This window comes from Pollachius pollachius (assembly GCF_949987615.1).
Source record: "Pollachius pollachius genome assembly, chromosome: 12".
Taxonomy (NCBI): Eukaryota; Metazoa; Chordata; class Actinopteri; order Gadiformes; family Gadidae; genus Pollachius; species Pollachius pollachius.
In genome coordinates, this window is record NC_136945.1 from 5,243,487 (window position 1) to 5,261,709 (window position 18,223).

General features: G+C 44.3%; 4 protein-coding genes across 4 annotated transcripts; 1 reads left to right on the plus strand and 3 right to left on the minus strand.

Moving 5' to 3' along the window:
- Positions 1-807: 807 nt before the first annotated feature.
- Positions 808-3,145, minus strand: LOC307084150 (bcl-2-like protein 1). Its single transcript, XM_079748391.1, has 3 exons — positions 3,009-3,145; positions 1,549-2,210; positions 808-1,448 (listed from the first exon to the last, which is right to left on the minus strand). The coding sequence occupies exons 2-3, from the start codon at positions 2,068-2,070 to the stop codon at positions 1,305-1,307; spliced, it is 666 nt and encodes a 221-aa protein (XP_079604517.1). The 5' UTR covers positions 2,071-2,210; positions 3,009-3,145; the 3' UTR covers positions 808-1,304.
- A 321-nt stretch (positions 3,146-3,466) lies between these two features.
- adnpa (activity-dependent neuroprotector homeobox a) lies at positions 3,467-7,760 on the minus strand. The gene is made up of 4 exons (XM_079748368.1): positions 7,430-7,760; positions 6,723-6,832; positions 6,301-6,393; positions 3,467-6,202 (listed from the first exon to the last, which is right to left on the minus strand). Exons 2-4 carry the CDS (start codon positions 6,828-6,830, stop codon positions 3,890-3,892), a joined length of 2,514 nt encoding a protein of 837 aa, XP_079604494.1. The 5' UTR covers positions 6,831-6,832; positions 7,430-7,760; the 3' UTR covers positions 3,467-3,889.
- Positions 7,761-7,860: 100 nt separating this feature from the next.
- Positions 7,861-11,283, minus strand: LOC307084142 (DEP domain-containing mTOR-interacting protein). Its single transcript, XM_079748381.1, has 9 exons — positions 11,170-11,283; positions 10,806-10,984; positions 10,513-10,636; positions 10,047-10,225; positions 9,275-9,484; positions 9,052-9,180; positions 8,893-8,963; positions 8,402-8,506; positions 7,861-8,263 (listed from the first exon to the last, which is right to left on the minus strand). The coding sequence occupies exons 1-9, from the start codon at positions 11,250-11,252 to the stop codon at positions 8,138-8,140; spliced, it is 1,206 nt and encodes a 401-aa protein (XP_079604507.1). The 5' UTR covers positions 11,253-11,283; the 3' UTR covers positions 7,861-8,137.
- Positions 11,284-12,123: 840 nt separating this feature from the next.
- On the plus strand, positions 12,124-14,025 carry mafbb (v-maf avian musculoaponeurotic fibrosarcoma oncogene homolog Bb). Its single transcript, XM_079748386.1, has 2 exons — positions 12,124-12,219; positions 12,325-14,025. The coding sequence occupies exon 2, from the start codon at positions 12,372-12,374 to the stop codon at positions 13,383-13,385; it is 1,014 nt and encodes a 337-aa protein (XP_079604512.1). The 5' UTR covers positions 12,124-12,219; positions 12,325-12,371; the 3' UTR covers positions 13,386-14,025.
- Positions 14,026-18,223: the final 4,198 nt, after the last annotated feature.

Sequence of the window (18,223 nt, forward strand, 5' to 3'; positions counted from 1 at the left end):
TACGGTCTCCCTTTACCAGGAGGGCCCTAGCTACGGTCTCCCTTCACCAGGAGGACCCTAGCTACGGTCTCCCTTTACCAGGAGGGCCCTAGCTACGGTCTCCCTGTACCAGGAGGGCCCTAGCTACGGTCCAGCTGTACAAGGAGGGCCCTAGCTACGGTCTCCCTTCACCAGGAGGGCCCTAGCTACGGTCTCCCTTCACCAGGAGGGCCCTAGCAACGGTCTCCCTTCACCAGGTGGGCCATAGCTACGGTCTCCCTTCACCAGGAGGGCCCTAGCAACGGTCTCCCTGTACCAGGAGGGCCCTAGCTACGGTCTCCCTTCACCAGGAGGGCCCTAGCTACGGTCTCCCTTCACCAGGAGGGCCCTAGCTACGGTCTCCCTTCACCAGGAGGGCCCTAGCAACGGTCTCCCTGTACCAGGAGGGCCCTAGCTACGGTCTCCCTTCACCAGGAGGGCCCTAGCTACGGTCTCTCTCTACCAGCAGGGCCATAGTGCCATGCATGTACCTCTCCCTCTCCCTCCTTTAGAAAAATGTTTCTTTAGATTTGTCTATGATGTTTAGATAAACTTACATGTTTGTTTTAGAACTTGGAATTAACTTTGTTACATTTTAATTGTATGTCATCATCATTGAGCTCAGTTAGGATAAAAGCATCTTCAAAACGACAACAATGTAAAGCAAGACATCCCAATACCCAATATTGTGGATTGGAAATTATGAACATTTTGTGTGTAATTCTTTCCTTCAAAGAAAAAGACGTACAGACATAGAAATAAATACACCATAACAAAGCATAAACAAAACATAAATATATTTATTTTTTTGAAGCATGCCATAACTCCTGTACAGCAAAAAAAAAAAGAAATAATTAGGTGTTACAAAATAGAAAATGAAATATATTCTATAATATCTTCTGTCAGTTTGGAAATAATGAAAACTGGTCCTTAAGAGAATACACAAAGGCAAAAAAATAAACACAACAGGCAAGTCTCTGTCCCGTTTCACTCTTAGCTTATCGGATGTATTTCAAACCTCTCCGGTCTCAAATGTGTAACTTTATACAAAACAAAAGATAAAAGCTTTGCTGTAGGTAGAAGGAACACAGCACAGGCTTGGTACGGAGTATAACAGCTCACAAGCTACATATGGAAAAACTGCCATAGCCAATCAAGACTGTCAGTGCACAAGCAAACTGGGCCTTTGTAAACATTAACCATTTTTTTATTAATATCATTTAGTGTTGTACAGTATGTGCTGGGGGGGGGGGGAGGGAGTAAACACGTGCTGACTCATCCGTACTCTAGACACGTTTCTTGGCGAGCAGAGCCCCGAGCAGCACCCCAGTCAGCAGCACCACGCCCACCAGCACCCATGTCCTCCCACTGTCCCGGGTACGCCTCGCTCCCGCTGCCGCATCGCCGCCAAACACCGCAGCAAAGTGTTCCTGGAAATGTAAATAAGGCCAGATAAGAAGACAATTACAGCCCCAATAACATAAATACATAAATATATAAGAGGCTGTCCTCGGGCCGCTGGCTGCTCACCCATCCTCCGTGGCTCTGGATCCAGGGGCCAATGTGTTCGTCCAGGTACCTGGTCATCCACTCTGCCACGCGGGGCACCATGTGGCTCATCTCCTTCTCCACACACTCCACGCAGAGGGCCCCCCCGAAGGCAAACAGGCCCACTATGCGCCCCCAGTTGATGCTGTCCCTGAACACCTCATCCATCACGCTTTCGAAGCTACCGTAGGCCGTGACGGGGGTGATGGGCAGCTGGGACGACAGGTCACTGAAGGCCAGCGTGTAGCGCAACTCAAACTCTTCCACCGATTCTAGAAGCGCTGCCCTCACAGCCTCCGTGCCTTGTGGAGTAGGTGGTGGCGCCAACTGGCCATTGCCGTTACCGTCGTTCAACCGTAACCCATTATTACCAATCCTGTTGGACTTGTCCTCATCAGTCTCCTCACCTGGCCCCTCGGGCTGGAAGGGAATAGGCCTGTAATTTCTCTGAGACAGTTTATGGCTTAGGAAGAAGAACACCAGTTCTCTGTTACTGATCGACATGCTTGTGTCAATGCTTATCGCCCGCCTAGTCAGACTTCATGGTTGGGTGCTTCTGCTCAAGCTGACCGTCAGCTCTATAGCTAAAATTGGATCTCTTCACTTTGATTGGCTTTCTGTCGTTGGCAACCGGTGCTGTTGGCCTGCGAAGACATGAATACATGGAGACTGTAACATCAAGGAACGAAAAAGGTTATTTATTTGTTGAAAAGCCATTGTTTGTGGTGAAACCTTAAAAGCCAGCCATATGTAAAATGTCCATGAAATGAGCCTACAATTTAAATTGATGCCGTTGATTATGCCATTATAACTCCATTGAATATGGTGCATACCATTTTGATCAATAAGCCTGCAATAGTCACACGTCCCCATCCTGTGCGTATGAGAAAAGGTCAAGGCCTATTCTTACCATTATGGAGAGGAATACCTAGTATGAAAAAATGCTTTGGCAATAAAGTCCATTCCGACAACTGACTGCAAACAAAGTTGCTAAATCCATTGTTAATGACGCGTTTATCTTTCCCCTGGATTCAATGTAATTGAAACGACTGCGCCACAAAAACACATGTGATAGCATCCGATGTACAGTTAGTGTGTGGCACCAGTCCACAGTCATTTCACTGGGAAAAGGTACGTTATTTCATCGCCGCCCAGTGATAAGCATACCGTACCAGAGTATTAGCTTCCCTACGTAGCTACCATGGCCCTGCGCTATACACTGCAACCAAATCAATATTAGGATATCCATTTAAAACACGTAAAGTCTGGATCGGCAAACATACTAAAGCTGACAACTCGGTTCGGGTTATTCGTAATGAATTTAGCTGAAGATCCTGTCTAGATTTAGAGTTAGATTGCTACATTAGAAACGTATGGAAAACTATTAAAATACTGTAACCATGGCAGTATTGATCATGCCCAAGTTTGATTTATATACTTACAGTGGTGAATTCTTCTCAATTCAAAACCGAAAGGGTTTTATAAAATGCATTTCTGCAAATTACAAAACAAATATCGACATTTTACAGCTGAAAATAGGCCTTGACGTGTTAGTACTGGCCTGTTGCTATTGGCCAAATCTCGAGGCGGATGTCCCTCCTTGAGAATTTTTTTACCAATAGGTGGTTTCCCAGAGCCGGAAGTTAATTCAGAAACAACAAAAAGCTATCAACTTCAAAACGTTATGGGGTAACAAGCGATATATTACTAAATGTCAGGGGGTAACATTGTTAATATCCGAACATGCAATGTAACATTTCAAATACTCATGCTGTCCATGGGCTGAATAAACTCAACTATATATCACTAAGCACAAATATTTGAAGCCCTAAATCTATTGTTTGCAAAGTAAAAAAATAAAGATGGAAATCAGGGATTTTTAGGAAATAAGCTTATTTATTTAAACGTGTACATAGACAATTAGCATATCCTACATTTTCTATGAGTGAAATGTCAATACAGTTACATTTCACAATGACAAAAAAGAATATCAAAGTGGGAAAAATTGTTTCATAAATCAGTGAACTAATGAGCAACAGTGAACATATGTATAGTCTAACAAAGTACAATGCCTAAATTATTTACAATGTCACAAATTATGCCACTTACAGAAGCCATACAATTTTTTGCACAATAATATAGCTTGATTTCTCTCTCAATACTGGTATGAAGGTCAGTATTAGTTGTTACAGTATTTTCATGTACCATGCCATTAGCCCAAATATCTGAATTCTGAATGTTGCTATTGTTGAAATCTTTCTCCACCAACCATCCTCACAGAAATTCAAAGGACTGAATCAAGGCACACTTCAGAGCACGGACACTAACACAGTGCTACCAAAGTATTTGCTTTCCCATCGTTCAAATTGTTTGTCTCCCCTCTGGAAGTCCCATCTGTAGTGCTCTGGATTTCTTTCGTTACCTCTTGGACGTCCTCACTGGGAATGTCGTCGTCGACATTCTCAACTACACCCTCCTCGATTTCTGGTTCACTGTCCGAGTCAATGGATATGGTCTCTGTATATGTACTGAGCTTTAGTGTACAGTTAATCGCCTCACATTGTTTGTTTTGGTGCATGGATGGGGTGCCGGACTTGAGGCCTCCGGGTCTGCGTGAGGTACCAGCCAGTTTGATTTCCTCGAATGTCATGTCATGCTTTATTTTCTTGAGGGCCTGCATGTCAAAGCCAAGCAGCACAGAAGATTTCTTTGACTCACAGTCGCTCTCACACACACGCCGCTTGTTTAAAAAGTGACTGGCAATGTCTGATTTCCAGAGCCATAGACTAGCAGACAGCTTCTCCTCTTCTTTGAGAGAAAGGTAAGGGCGCTTGTTGAAGTAGGCTGTGAGGAAGGCTTTACGGGCCTCATACGTCTTATGTTCGTAACTTCTAGGATCCAGCACAAGATCTGCATCATCCCGGGGCCCGGGTGCAGCAGAGGTCGTCTTCGAATCGTTTAGTTTGAACCTCTTGGGGTCTGATGTGGTCGGAGTGGGTAGCCTTCTCTTCAGGAACCCGGCACCAGAGGAGTTCAGAGTCAGGGCAGACTTCATGCCCTGGCCTGCATGGGACCGGCCCACTGCCCTGCACTGCACAAGATGCAAGGTGATCGTGGAGGCCACCATGTTGCTTGTGTACACCCCAAGGCAGTGTATGCATTTGTACGTCATCTTTTTCTCCACCGGGTGCATCGTCTGGAGCACTTGGTGTCGCTCCCGTAGATGCTGGGCGAGGGCATGGACGATGGGGCCCTTAAGGATGGTGAAACACAGCGGGCAGAGGGTCTTACCCACCTCACTCTTGTCAGTTAGAGCCGTTGGATTTCTAGCATGTGCCTCTCCTTTCCTGTCCATCACCTTAGGAACGGTTACTTTAACCAAAGGGGGACTGCTGCTCTGAGCAGATGCAGTTGGATCCTGACCATTGATGGACTCCTTCATGTTAAATGTGATTACAACAAGCTGTATGTTGTTCGACTTGTCTTGTTTGATGGTGAGGTCAAAGGTTAACGGGGATGTAGCCGTAGGCCCAACATAGTCGTCTGGGTGAACCTGCTTGACATGCTCAATCATCTTCTCAACATTGTGGAAAGCAGAATGGCACTGAGGGCAGGTGAGCCCGTGGATTAACATGTGGTTAAGCAATGTATCACTGGGCAGATATCGATTGCAAAGCAAGCACTTGCTGGTGAAGTTGTGGATCTTCATTATGTATTTGGCCATCGCCCAAACTTTCTTTGCTTTATGTGCCTTTTCAAAATGAGCACTATAGAGATTTTCTGGAAAAAGCTCATTGCATACAGTGCATATCTTCCACTTCTGTGTTTGGGATGTGTTCACAGCAGAAGATGTGCTTTCAGCCAAGGCGCTACTTCCAGGAATTGAGACACGCCCCGGATGTCCAGCAATGGAAGATTGATTTTTAAGAAGTGAGGGACCCTGTTTTAAGTTGCCACGCATCATGTGGCCTATTTGCTCAGATGTTAAGCTACGGCCCGCGGATGTCACTATGGAGGGTTTCTGGGACATTCCAGGGAAGGCTTGAGACCTGGAAACCATAACATTGGCATGCCCAATCATGCTTGTTACTTGAGAGCCAATGCGCTCGTGGTACTCAACCACATGCTGCACTAATGCCTCGTAGCTTCGTGTGGAAAACTGGCAGCGCTTACATAGGATGTTGTTGCCATTGACAGAATTTGCACCATTTTTGACTGATGACTCAGAAACCATGCCAAGATAGGGGGAGACCACATGCTGAAAATGTTCCCTGTAAATGTGTCGTCTTACAATGTTATATAGAGGGTCCCGGTAAGTGCATTTTTTGCAAAAGTACATCGCTTTCTCCACATTGTCTCCCTGTTTGGCTTTGTCTGGCCATACTTTCTCCTTCTGGGCCACCGCAGCGCCCTGGATGGTCCCGTAGTTCTGCCGAGTTGAACTGGGTATGTGGAATATTTTGACGTGAGTCTCCATCGTTCTCTTGCTCGCAGTGAAGGTGCAGTATGGACAGTTAAGCAGGATGCTGTTCTCAAAATTCTGCCTGTGTACATTGCGAAAGTGGTTCTTGTAGCCTGAGTAGTATTTGGAAGAAAATGGACACTCTGTGCAGCAAAATGGCTTGGATCGATATTCCTGAAAGGCATAAAGCAAAAACATACAATACTTTTAAAAGACCAGAGAATAAACAGCTGTGACTGCAACAAACAATTACAAAGCAGCATTTAACCTACCTGTGTTTTGGAGTATGATGGGTCCCATGAGGAAATCTCAAGGCAAAGAGTTCCTTTGACATATTGCTCATTAGGGCAAAACTCCTTGAACTCCTGCATAGTGAGAAGAAAGGGACATTAGTCACAGTCAAGACTTGATTTATTTTGTGATAAGTAGCCATGCAGTATTCAGACTTTTGAAAGCACCAGTCCAAGGTTTAAAGGGAACACGGTCAAATTATTAAATTAAGTATACCTAGAAATAACTACGAATTGAAATTAACTATGAAACTTTTGAAAGAACTCAAGGTAGTAATTTGCAAAAGGATAAAATATGTTGTCTAATTGTATTCAAATAAGAACGTATTTTCTTTGTTTCTTTAATTGAATAGGAACTTCCGAGCTACTTATCCAAATGAAAAGTGGGATAAATGCACACTCACCTCCGCCGCCTCTTTACAGTATTCTAGCCCAATGTCACCAAGGGCTTTCTTCACCTGCCTCCTGGCTCTCCGAATCCTGGTAAGGTTGTTCACAGGGAGCTGATACATGTCTGTTGAAAGCAAAAGCGAAAACAAAAATATATACGTGTATAAAACATTCAGAACAAGGGTTAGTGGCTATGCAAGAACAATCACAAAAACAACAATTAACGATGGTCTTTTTATATGCTTTATATGTTGTCAACGTGACGCTGAACAACAGTAAATAATATGATAGAATGTATCTATTTTACAAATGAGTAATGAGCAAGAATATGGGAAGCACCCATTGGCAGATAGTAATCATTTTAGTGGACAAATGGACGTTTGGCTAGGTTAAAGGTTTCCATCGTTAGCGGGGCCCTACGTTTTTATATAACAGTAGATTGTGTTTGACGACGAATGGGGATGATCTAAACGGAGGGTTAAAATCGACCCAATTAACCACTTACTTAAATCACAGCATCTGATATCCTGCTATTTACCCTGGAGATGATTTTCGCTAACATTAACGCTAGATGCTTGATTCGCTCGTGGCGGCTTGGCTGCGTGCCCCAAAGTTACCTAGCCCCAGTCACAAGTCCACTCTCCCCTTCACTAACCAAATAACCCCGCTTGATAAAACAGACACTTTACGTACACACAGCTCGGAGGAATGCAAAGCTTACCTAGCGTATGAACTGGTCCAACAGAGTTTTGAGCTGGGCCAGGCTGGACGGACTCAGGTGAATAATGATGATGATCGCACTCGCAGCCGGTGCTGTGTGATGCTCTGCTAGTGTGCAAGCTAACCAGCTAGCGATCCCATTTGTTGTACGTTACTGTTTCTAGCAAGCTATAGGGTCGAAAGAAGGACAGAGTAGTGCACCATTCATTAGAACGACATACTGGATATTCGATTAGCCGTAAAGTGTGAATCAGAAGAAACTCATCGGCGCTCTTTGAATTGTTTTGCTGACTTGGCCGTAGTGGTGAGCGAGCAGAGCCGCTAGCCTCACCGTATCTATTTCAGCCAAGATAACACTCAATCCAAAATGGCGCCGACAAAAAGACGGAAGTCATAGGATGGAGCCAGGAGGTGGTGGAGAAGTGGCAACCAAACGAATTTATTGTGTATCTTGAAAATAATATAACATTTCATGCAAGACAGTAAATGGCCATGCATTTAATCCATCAAATTAATAATTGTATTCATACATTTGTTGTACGCCATTGAATAAAAAGACATAAAAGTGTCTAAATATGATTGATTGCGTTTTGAAATGAAACAGTAACATTAGGCCTTTTGCTCACGTTGAAGAGTAGTACAATTAAGGGTTCGCGTTCAGCTATCTAAATGGTAGATACAAAACATTGAATATTTATTGCAGATGTTTTCACTCCAGGGGCTCCATAACTTCCAACACAACAGTACGCGGTCCTGTCATCACTAGCCGAGATACCGTCCGATAATCCAGGTTGAGTACACACTCTCCATTCACCTGACAGATAAACTGTCGAATCTTGCAACAAACCCAAAAAAGGATAACATTTACAAATATATACGATAAAATATAAGAAGATAAAATACATCAAATATTGCCTTAATGAATGGCCCACTTAATGGCATGGATGTTTATCACATAGTAAAGTAGGACAACCTTAACTCCACTTGCTGCTGCTGGACTCCCAGGGTCGACAGCCTGGACATAACAGGGGGCCATGCCTCTGACAACAAAGCCCCAGCCCAATGCATCCCCAATCACCTTGAAATGAATGTATAGAAAAGTCAGCGTGGAATAACCTCAATTTAAATGAGTGATGAATGCACTGTAGGTTGAAAGTTTAGCAAAATACTGACTTTTGTCATTTTACTCTGTTTTCTGGAATTCAAGCACGTTTGATTTGAGTCTAAGAGAGCTACACACAGGAAAGTCATTTGTGTCAACAGGATGTAAAGGCTATCTGCTGTGACAGTTAATATGAGGCTGATCTAATGATTAGTAGCCTGTATGATCTTCTATTTCTGACAAATGTTCCAAAGTAATGTATTTGCAACTGTCAATGCCATGCCAATTCATAATTAAGTGTTGTTGAATTAACTCCTTGCTAGTAATGTAATTACCCTTCACATTAAATACTAACCTCTTACCGTTAACACTCTTTTACTGAATGGTGCGCCAGGTGACAATAACTCTTCGCAGGTCAAGTTTCTTCTCAGCACTTCAAAAACAAATAGGAACCATTTTATTATCAACATCAAGGTTTGGAGTATATATGCAGGAAATATATGAAGCTGTGAGATACTTTCCTGATTTTGGATTATATCTCCCTGGTGGGGTTGTGGAGAGATTGGCAAAGGGGCAAAATCCAGAGGCAAGAAACTGAAGCCCACTCAAGTTCCCTCTGGGCCCGGAAATAACCTGTTTCCCATCATTACCTTAGTGAAAATCAAACAAACTATTTAATATTTTACTTCACACATCAATTATTTCTCAACATGTTTCATCAGTATGCAAAATCCTTTATTTTACCAGAATTGAAACCGGTGTAGTCTTCTTGGTGTGTTTTATGCAGGACAAACGGACTGTCGGGCTGAACGTCCTCTAATGTGGGCACAGACGGCCCTTCTTCATTGTCTTGCTCATTGTCATGTAACAGTTCCGATAGGCGCCGGCGCCTGCGGAAGTTGATGCTGAACTGATAGAGTAATCCACTGTCGAAAAAGTTGTGTTTCTTTAACACTGGGGGTGAGAGGGAGGGAGAGAGGGCAAGGGAACAAAGGAAAACCACGTCACATTTGAGGCCTAATGGTATTCATCAGGGAGTGGACAAGCTGTTTCCCTCTGTTCTAAATGACTCCCCTTTAAACACATTACTAACTCATAGTTATTATGGGATAATAAGAGTGGTCATCTAAAAATCCCGACATTTAACCTATGCCTTGTTCCTGTAATGACCTGCTCATAACATGTTAACCTATGCCTTGTTCCTGTAATGACCTGCTCATAACATGTTAACCTATGCCTTGTTCCTGTAATGACCTGGTCATAACATGTTAACCTATGCCATGTTCCTGTAATGACCTAGTCATAACATTTTATCCTAGGCCATGTCCCTGTAATGACCTCGTTATAACATTTTAACCTATGCCATGTTCCTGTGATGACCTGGTCATAACATTTTAACCTATGCCATGTTCCTGTGATGACCTTGCCATAACATGTAGACTGCTGGCATGTCCATTTAATGACCTAGTTATAAAATGTTAACCTATGCCATGTTCCTGTAATGAGCTGGTCTTACCATGTTGGACAATGCCATGTTCTTGCAAAGCTCGGCACAGTTCCACTCCTTGTTTCCGGCTTTCCACTTCAGCATTCTGAAGGAGCCAGTCAATCAGATCGCAGCCAGGAAAGCAGCGCTGATATATAACACCGTGCTTCTCTCTCTGCTGCAAGACCGAGTCCTTAGCTACAATAAGGCTGTGGAACCAAACACACACATACATAATTCCAAGGCTTTCATTAAAGAACGCAAATCGCTTTACATTTGGAAAGATACAAATAATCGTCTATTTCAGAGGACATTTTGCACAATAAGCAAGTATACAATCCAATTTTAAGACCAATCCATTAAACATTTTCAACACTACATTTGCACAGAAGTGTGCAGCTTTACTCTCCCTTCAGAATCCGCGGGGGAATGTCTTAACGTAAGCATTTTTGCTTTCAAATAAAGTGATTGCTTGGCCAAATGAAGCTGCTCTTACTGTTCATACAATCTTTGTCCCAGCATAAAGACCTTCACTTCTTTATTGAAGGGAAACGTGCCGTCATCTTTGCGGAAACGGTAGAGAAGTTTTGCATCCTTGAACACAGGTCGCTTGTCACACACTGAGAAAATTAGAAACACAATCCCAATGAGCCTTCAAATTGACATTGCTTTATTCTGTTCCATTGAATTACAGTGTTTGCATTTTTTTTTACTTATCAGCGAGGCCTAAAGGCCATTTCCTATGAGTGTAACCTTGAGCAAGGAATCACCTGGGTGCTTCCTGCTTACCATGGTGAACAATGTCATGGTCCATAAGATGCTGCATGAGACAGATTGCTGTGGCACGATCCGGTGCCTCCTTGTGAACCACAAGCCAGTCTGTGAGCTCTTGGGCCACAAAGCAGTTGGGGTACGTGCGCAAATGGTACCGCCGTTCCTTAATGAGCTTGCAATCGTGGAGCCTCAACCTTGAATTTGAGAAAGACCGTCAGCAACGACTTTGACCATTAACCTGGACACCTCAGTCACCCAGAAGAGGATCAAACCTGGATCGTCCTCAGCAAGCCATATTCAGATATTGGTAATATGTAGATACACAAAGTAATGCCTAACTTAGGGTCATGCAATTTGTTCTTCTTCCTTCGCCCCATACCTGAGTTGCTCTCCAGCAATCATCACCTCAGCCTTGTGTAGTCGAACCATGGTTTTTCTCCTATTACTGCTTACATGATCCATGTCTCTTTGCTTCTCTTTATGGCCAGCTATGTTTACCAAATAGTCATTGAAACTGTCATGTGGGAGAAATTTGTTGTGTATACAGCGAGTTAGAGCTGAAAGGATCTGGGGGAGGGTAGGCTATGGAGGCAGGGGAGGGGGTAAGGGAATGATAGGGAGGTGAATATTGGGAAATATTTTAGCCCATTTGTGTAAGCCCTTTGTTTCACAGAAACAGTTATGGTCAACACCACAGGGTGTCAGTAGTGGTCCTTTTTTGCGCAATCACAAAGGAACCTACACGTGTTAGCGAATTGTTTTTCACATATTTAAGGAAGTAAAAATTACAGACTAATGCATAAATTAAGACTCTTTTACACGTGGGATTTTTAAGAAGGTCAGACAAGCAAATTCAGCTACCTAAGTCATTGTGAACGAGCCTAGTAGGCATAGTCAATGCCGGGCTATGAGGTTGTGGTAAAGCAGAAAAATATGTAGGCTACTGTATACAAACAAGCAAATTAGGCTATTGGGATCACATTTGACGTTTTGAGACGGATACATGCAACAAAAGTGTACAGCAAACAACATCGACTGATTAAATTGCACAAAGATAATATAACATAGGCTAAGGCTTCGATATGCCAAAGGCTAAAACCACGAATATCGACAAAGGATTATGGCAGCCGACCAGCCTATGGGGTTCGACTGGGATTAAGTCGATATTCTCACCATCACATGTTAAGGGTCTGAAAATACTCTCGCATCAGCTTTTATGCAAATGCCCTGTGCGTGGTCTCATTGGAGAAGAGCTCGGAGGTGTAGTCTACAACGCCTGACGTCACGTCAATGCAGCTTTATGAAGAAAGTGCGCTTCACGCGAAAAGGCAGAGGTAGCACGCGCACGATTGTGCTCTTTGAGATTTCCGTGGACTAACTTTACCCCCCGAAAAGCCCATCGCTTACAGTACAGATGACCCACTAGTTGGTAAGGTGGAACCTCTTACGCATGTTTTTTTTTATTTGTAGACATATTGCGATATATCGTTTTTGGAACTTCATTCTAAAGCATTGCGTGTTTACTGCATTACAGAACTGTGGGTATTCGGAACTCCGGGCGGAAAAAAAAGCAAGCTTGCAATGAATATGTCAGCCGATGCGCATTTGCATTTGGGACTTCAGAAAACCCCGATGGATTTTGTCAGCGAATTCGACTTAGCCGTTAGTTCGATGAAGTTCGGCGTCAAGAAGGAGACAATGCATGGGGGGGATCGTTCATTTATTGGACCGTGCAATCAACTTCAAAGACCAGAATCTGCCTCCACCACTCCGGGCAGCACACCTTCCAATTCGGTCCCCTCGTCGCCCAACCTCAACCCCAACGAGCAGAGGAACAACCCGGGCGGTGAACAGTTTTGGATGTCTAACAACGGAGGTTACTCTCAGCAAATGTATCCTCAGTCTTTTGGTCTGACACCCGAGGACGCCATGGACGCCCTCATTGGCACAACGGTGCAGGCCAATCCATCTGCGCCCCACAGCCACCAGCCCCCCTTCCCCGCTGAATTCGAGGGGTACGGACAAATGAACGAGCACGTCCCGCATTACCCCGGACACCTCCGTCAGCCGGACGCCCTGGTGGGCCACGCCGAGATGCAAGGGTTGGCTAACACACAGTGCCACTATCCGGGGGAGGACGTCGAGAGCTCGGCTCCCCATTCGCCAGAGTCCCAGGACATGGTCCTGGGCGCGCACCACCTCCACCACAGCAGCAGTCGCCACGACAGAAGGTCCAACGGCGACATGCAGTTCTCGGACGATCAACTAGTGTCCATGTCCGTCAGGGAGCTGAACAGACACATCCGAGGGATGACCAAAGACGAGGTCATGCGTCTCAAGCAAAAGCGTCGGACCCTGAAAAACAGAGGGTATGCCCAGTCGTGCCGCTTCAAGCGTGTTCAGCAGAAACACGTCCTGGAGCACGAGAAGACCAGCCTGGCCTCGCAAGTGGAGCAGCTGAAGCACGAACTCAATCGATTGGCCCGCGAGAGGGACGCCTATAAACTAAAATGCGAGAAACTGACTTGTGCGAACGGCTACCACGAAACGGGGTCGACCAGCGACAACCCTTCCTCGCCCGAGTATTTGATGTGAGTGAACTTTTTGCAGCCCTGGCCTATTTTCCCTAGGCGCCCCCTGTAAACGGTTGCCTATAAAACGCTGTACAAAAAAATAACGCATTTATGACTTTATCTATAGACCATACAATATAATTATAATAAGGTGGATCGAGTTGCAACTCTTATCGTTCAATTGAAAAAAGGAATCATGCGTCTACCTGAAGAATCACCAAGCATGCATGCGGGACATGTATGGGACTTTTTTATATTCCATATATCATACTCTTACCTGTATTCTATCTGAATGGAGATACTTGAAATTGATTTAACTTGGCAAATACTCAATTTATTATTTACGCAGGACTTCTGATTTTGGCTTTCTTTTTTTTGTTTGAATTCCTTTCTTCTTCTTCTTTTTGTCTTTAGCATTCTTGATTGCTTAGGTTTTGTCAAAATTGTTCACATTAATCTTATCTACTCAATATAATTATCTAGAGATTAAATGTCAATTTTTTATGACGCTGGTTCTGCTGGACGGATTGGTTCCTGTTCTTTCTATGATAAAAAGAAGAAATATGCAAGAAGGAAATAATAGGGATTTGCAGCATTGACAAGAATTGTTTTGTATTTAAATTGTTTTTCATCAACTATGGATCAATAAAGCCATTTGACTTTGTAAATCTGTGTCTCATCATATATCACCTGACAGGGATAATCACTAATATAGGTTACAATGAATATTTAACCCACATCATGATTTTATATTATTATTATTTCAAAATCTAGACAAATAAGTTACACTGCTCAGAGGTGTGTTCCAGAAGGAGCCGTAAAGTGGTTTAATTGAGATAAGGAGACCTATAGCTTTGTAAATACGCAAGAAAATATATTGGTCAAACATTTGTCAGACTTTATATTTGAAGTTCCCCCTTAAAATTAGTCAAAAAAATCAATAAGATTTGATACACCAATCATATGGTGAAAGACAGCCATTACCAAAGTGTATACGTTTTAAATATACTGCAGGATGGCTGCATGTTTTATTTTACGACCTAATATCTGGTAGGCCTATTTACTGTTAATGAGACATGCTTACGTGAACAGACAAGAACAGCTCCACAATTCAGGTGGTGAATCAGAGAACAGTATGGTCATCTGCTGCCACAGTCTAGTGCAATGTTTTGATTTACATCCCTTGTTTGTTTAAAATTTTTTAGTGGGGGGCGGGCAGTAGTGTAAATGAAAGAGTTAGTGGCTCTCTCCTTTCCCTCTGACCTTTGGTCTCTGTGTGGAGGGCTTCCTGAATCCCCCCCCCCCTCCCTGCACACACACACACACACACACACACACACACACAGACTTGGGCACGTGAAAAGCAAAGAGGCGTGAGTGACAGGGGCTGTGTGGCTCAGATAGTATGAGGTGGAAATCAGCCTTCCCCTCTGTTGCCTTCCTAAGACAGACAGGTCACCTTTGCATTCATTACAGAGAGGAAGAGAGAAACGACAACCACAGCACATTGCTCTGCAGATTACCAGGTTTTTGTCTTCCTGATTTTATCTACATGAAATCAGTTTTGTTCTGCAACTGATGGACTTTTGTTTGACTTAGACTTAATACACTTGTAATAATATTGAAACCTTGAATAAACAAATGTAAACAAGCCAACAAAGCTATTGAGGCGGCCCTCAAATTGTCCAAGCTAAGAGCTGGTGTTGTTCATATTGAAGATGAATGATGCTTCCATGGTTGCTTTCAACCCACAGCTTTTTTTTTCTTCATGTAAAATGTGTTATTATTATTATGTTAGAATATTTTAGTTTGTTTTAATATTACGTAGACCGCTCTTGGGAAGGGTTTATGTGTGTGTGTGTGTGTGTGTGTGTGTGTGTGTGTGTGTGTGTGTGTGTGTGGGCGTGTGCGTGTGTGTGTGGGGGGGGGCGTGTGCGTGTGCGTGTGTGTGTGTGTGTGTGTGTGTGTGTGTGTGTGTGTGTGTGTGTGTGTTTGTGTGTGTGTGTGTGTGTGTGTGTGTGTGTGTGTGCATGTGTGTGTGCGTAATACACTATTGTCGGTGACCTCCTCAAACAGGCCTGGAAACCATGTTCCCCTTTTATGAGTGACCTTTGACAGCTTTCACCTCACCTCTTTTGTTCAGTGAAAACAGCTCCAAATACCCACCACAGGTGCCCGACGCATGCTCCTGTATCGCTCTGCACCCGGGAGGCCCGCAGTCAGACTGGCTATTGTACTGATTTTGAAAATTGTAAGAAGTTTATAATAAATCTATGTGATACTGTAAATTAATTGTGGCTATTCAGTTCATTCATTTTAAGGTGGGTCTTTTTTTGAATGTGTAGCTCTTACAGATTATAAATATAATTATAATATAAATGGATACAAAATACGCTTTAATATGCGTCTTTTTTTTCGTAAGACAACTTGAACAATTTCACAGAAACAACTCCTGCTAAAACTGAGGAACACAATTAATTGTTATAGAAGGTACTACTAAATATGACGTCTAAAGATGTGTCTACATTTCTGAGGAAAGAAATATTACACCTTTTTGAATTGACCTTAACCGCAACCTTATAATTTGTTAACAGTAAACCATTATAATACTATAGCACCCAAATGGAATTAGAAAAACGTTAAGCAATAAAGGCCAAATCTGCGTTTGGTGATTGTTTGTGGGTAGTGTCGTGTGTGTCTGTGTATCTGTCTGTATGTTAGTGTATCTACGCACCAGTATGTGTCATCTTTAAAAGATGTACATGTTGTGGTGTGCATGTGTGCGCGTGTGTGTGCTCATTGCGTACACGGCATCACGCGCCGGCTAACGGCAGCCGCGGCGGTGCGAGGCAGAAGTGGAATATTGGAGAGGACAGCGGTTTGTGGTCCTGTATCACAGCATGAGGGGTGCCATTGGAGAAACGATTAGCCAGCTCTTTTTCCTTGCGTGTGATAGGCTGGCGGCCCTGATGTAGGAGCCAGGCAGTGCTCCCCCACTGCCAGCCTCCTCCCTGCCACCAGCAGCCAGCCTGAGCCCTGAGCGCCAGAGGCTGGCTACTGAGTCAGCAGGAGGGGAAGGTGTCTGCATGGCTGGGTCATATGATCACAAGAGATAGCCGGAGACAGATAGAGAGCGTCGTCACAATGCTCGTGAAAAAAGCGCCTCGCTCACAGGATTGGGGACGAATTAGACATTGCCGCATAGATGAATTTGTTTACGGCACGCGGTCGCCTATGTTATAGACGGGGATAGAGGGATAGCTTCAACCCCGCCGTAGAATAAATGGGCTGTGCTGTTGTTAGGACAGAGAAAATAATTGAAAGACGGTGACCTTAGGTTGGTGGTGCTCCACGGAGTTGAGTGAGTTTGGATGATTTTTCATGAGCCTCGTTGTGTCTCAGACAGTGGACACAGACAGAGGAATGTTGGAGAGGCTGACCATTGTGTAGGGAGAGGCAGGAGGAATGCAGGCTACACTGACACCAGTCAATACAGCCAGGGGCCTCGGGCCAACAGCGAGGGGGACTGCTGGCAGGATCAGGGGATGCCACACAGCGATATTACCAATCACTCAGATCTGTCATATCCTGCCCATTGACAATGTTGATTGTTGCAGGTAGACTATTCAAACAAACCTCCTTGTTATTGAGGCCTACTGACATCAGGCAGTCCATTACAGATAAGGTTGAGTCCAGTAAATGATTGCAAAATGGCCGCCCCGGATTACCGCTGATAGGATGATCGGAGTGGAATGAGTAGATATTCTAGCCAAATTCGGCATCGTCCAAATCAGCCCTAATTCAAACAAACAACAGCAGTCACTCACTGATTTGTGTGTTTGCCCTTCTGACACGTACTTTGGGTACGTGTCAGCCCAGCAGACATTTGACCCCAGCCCCACTAAATAACAGGACAATACCAGTCCCCAGCTGTATGTTTTACCTCTTATTGTGCAATGGCTGGGGCCTGCTCAGAGAGCTGCATGGAGGACAGGATGGAAGGGGGGGGCTTCCTCTTTCACTTCCTATATGAGGGTCCAGTCAAGTGACTCTTTGTGCGACGGTTAGGCTCTGTGACACAGGAAAAACACCGCACCGCTGGCTGCGGTTTCCGATCAGGATGTCCACTCGCTGCTCCGCAACAAGTTGTGACACACTGAATCACGCCGTGGTCAGTGGCCTCACACACGCACGACGCATGCAGACGTACACACAGACGCGGCAATCTGTACTGCGTGCAGGCAGCAGGCCTCCTCTCGACGTGCACAAACAATCTCCCTATCTCTCCCTCTATCTCCCTCTGTCACTCTGGCTGTTTGTGTTGTATGGTTCAACACACGTCAGTCAACAACATTTTTCAATTTCTTCAATTGAAATCAAGGCAGAGTGCCTCATTGTCTCTTCAAATCATCCAGTTACGTGGCTCCTGGATTGGACTGTGAAGGCATTTCATTCATTGCCGCTCACTGTGGTCGTATAGTAATTACATTGGCACGACTGTAAACCACTATGGCCCACCGTCACATGACGCTCTCATCTGCTCCTCACGGAGTGGATTAATGTGTAGCCTCGGTGCTGCAATAAAAGCTCCTTTGCTATCTTATTGGCTGTTATAGGGCACCCAGCTAGCTTCCTGGGGACCTGTTGTTCAGCGTGTTGGCGCATGAGCCCCTGTGATATGATAGGATAGCCCTCTGATAAAGATCCCTGTCACGTTTGACTGAGCGCTGCTGGGAAGGGGATTTGACGAGGTCCTGTACCACAAGAAACTGGACTTTGGAAACAGAGCTGCGGCTGACCTCCAGTATGTAATAATTATACAGGTAGTATACTTCACAGTGCTTCAGGAATGCCGTTAAA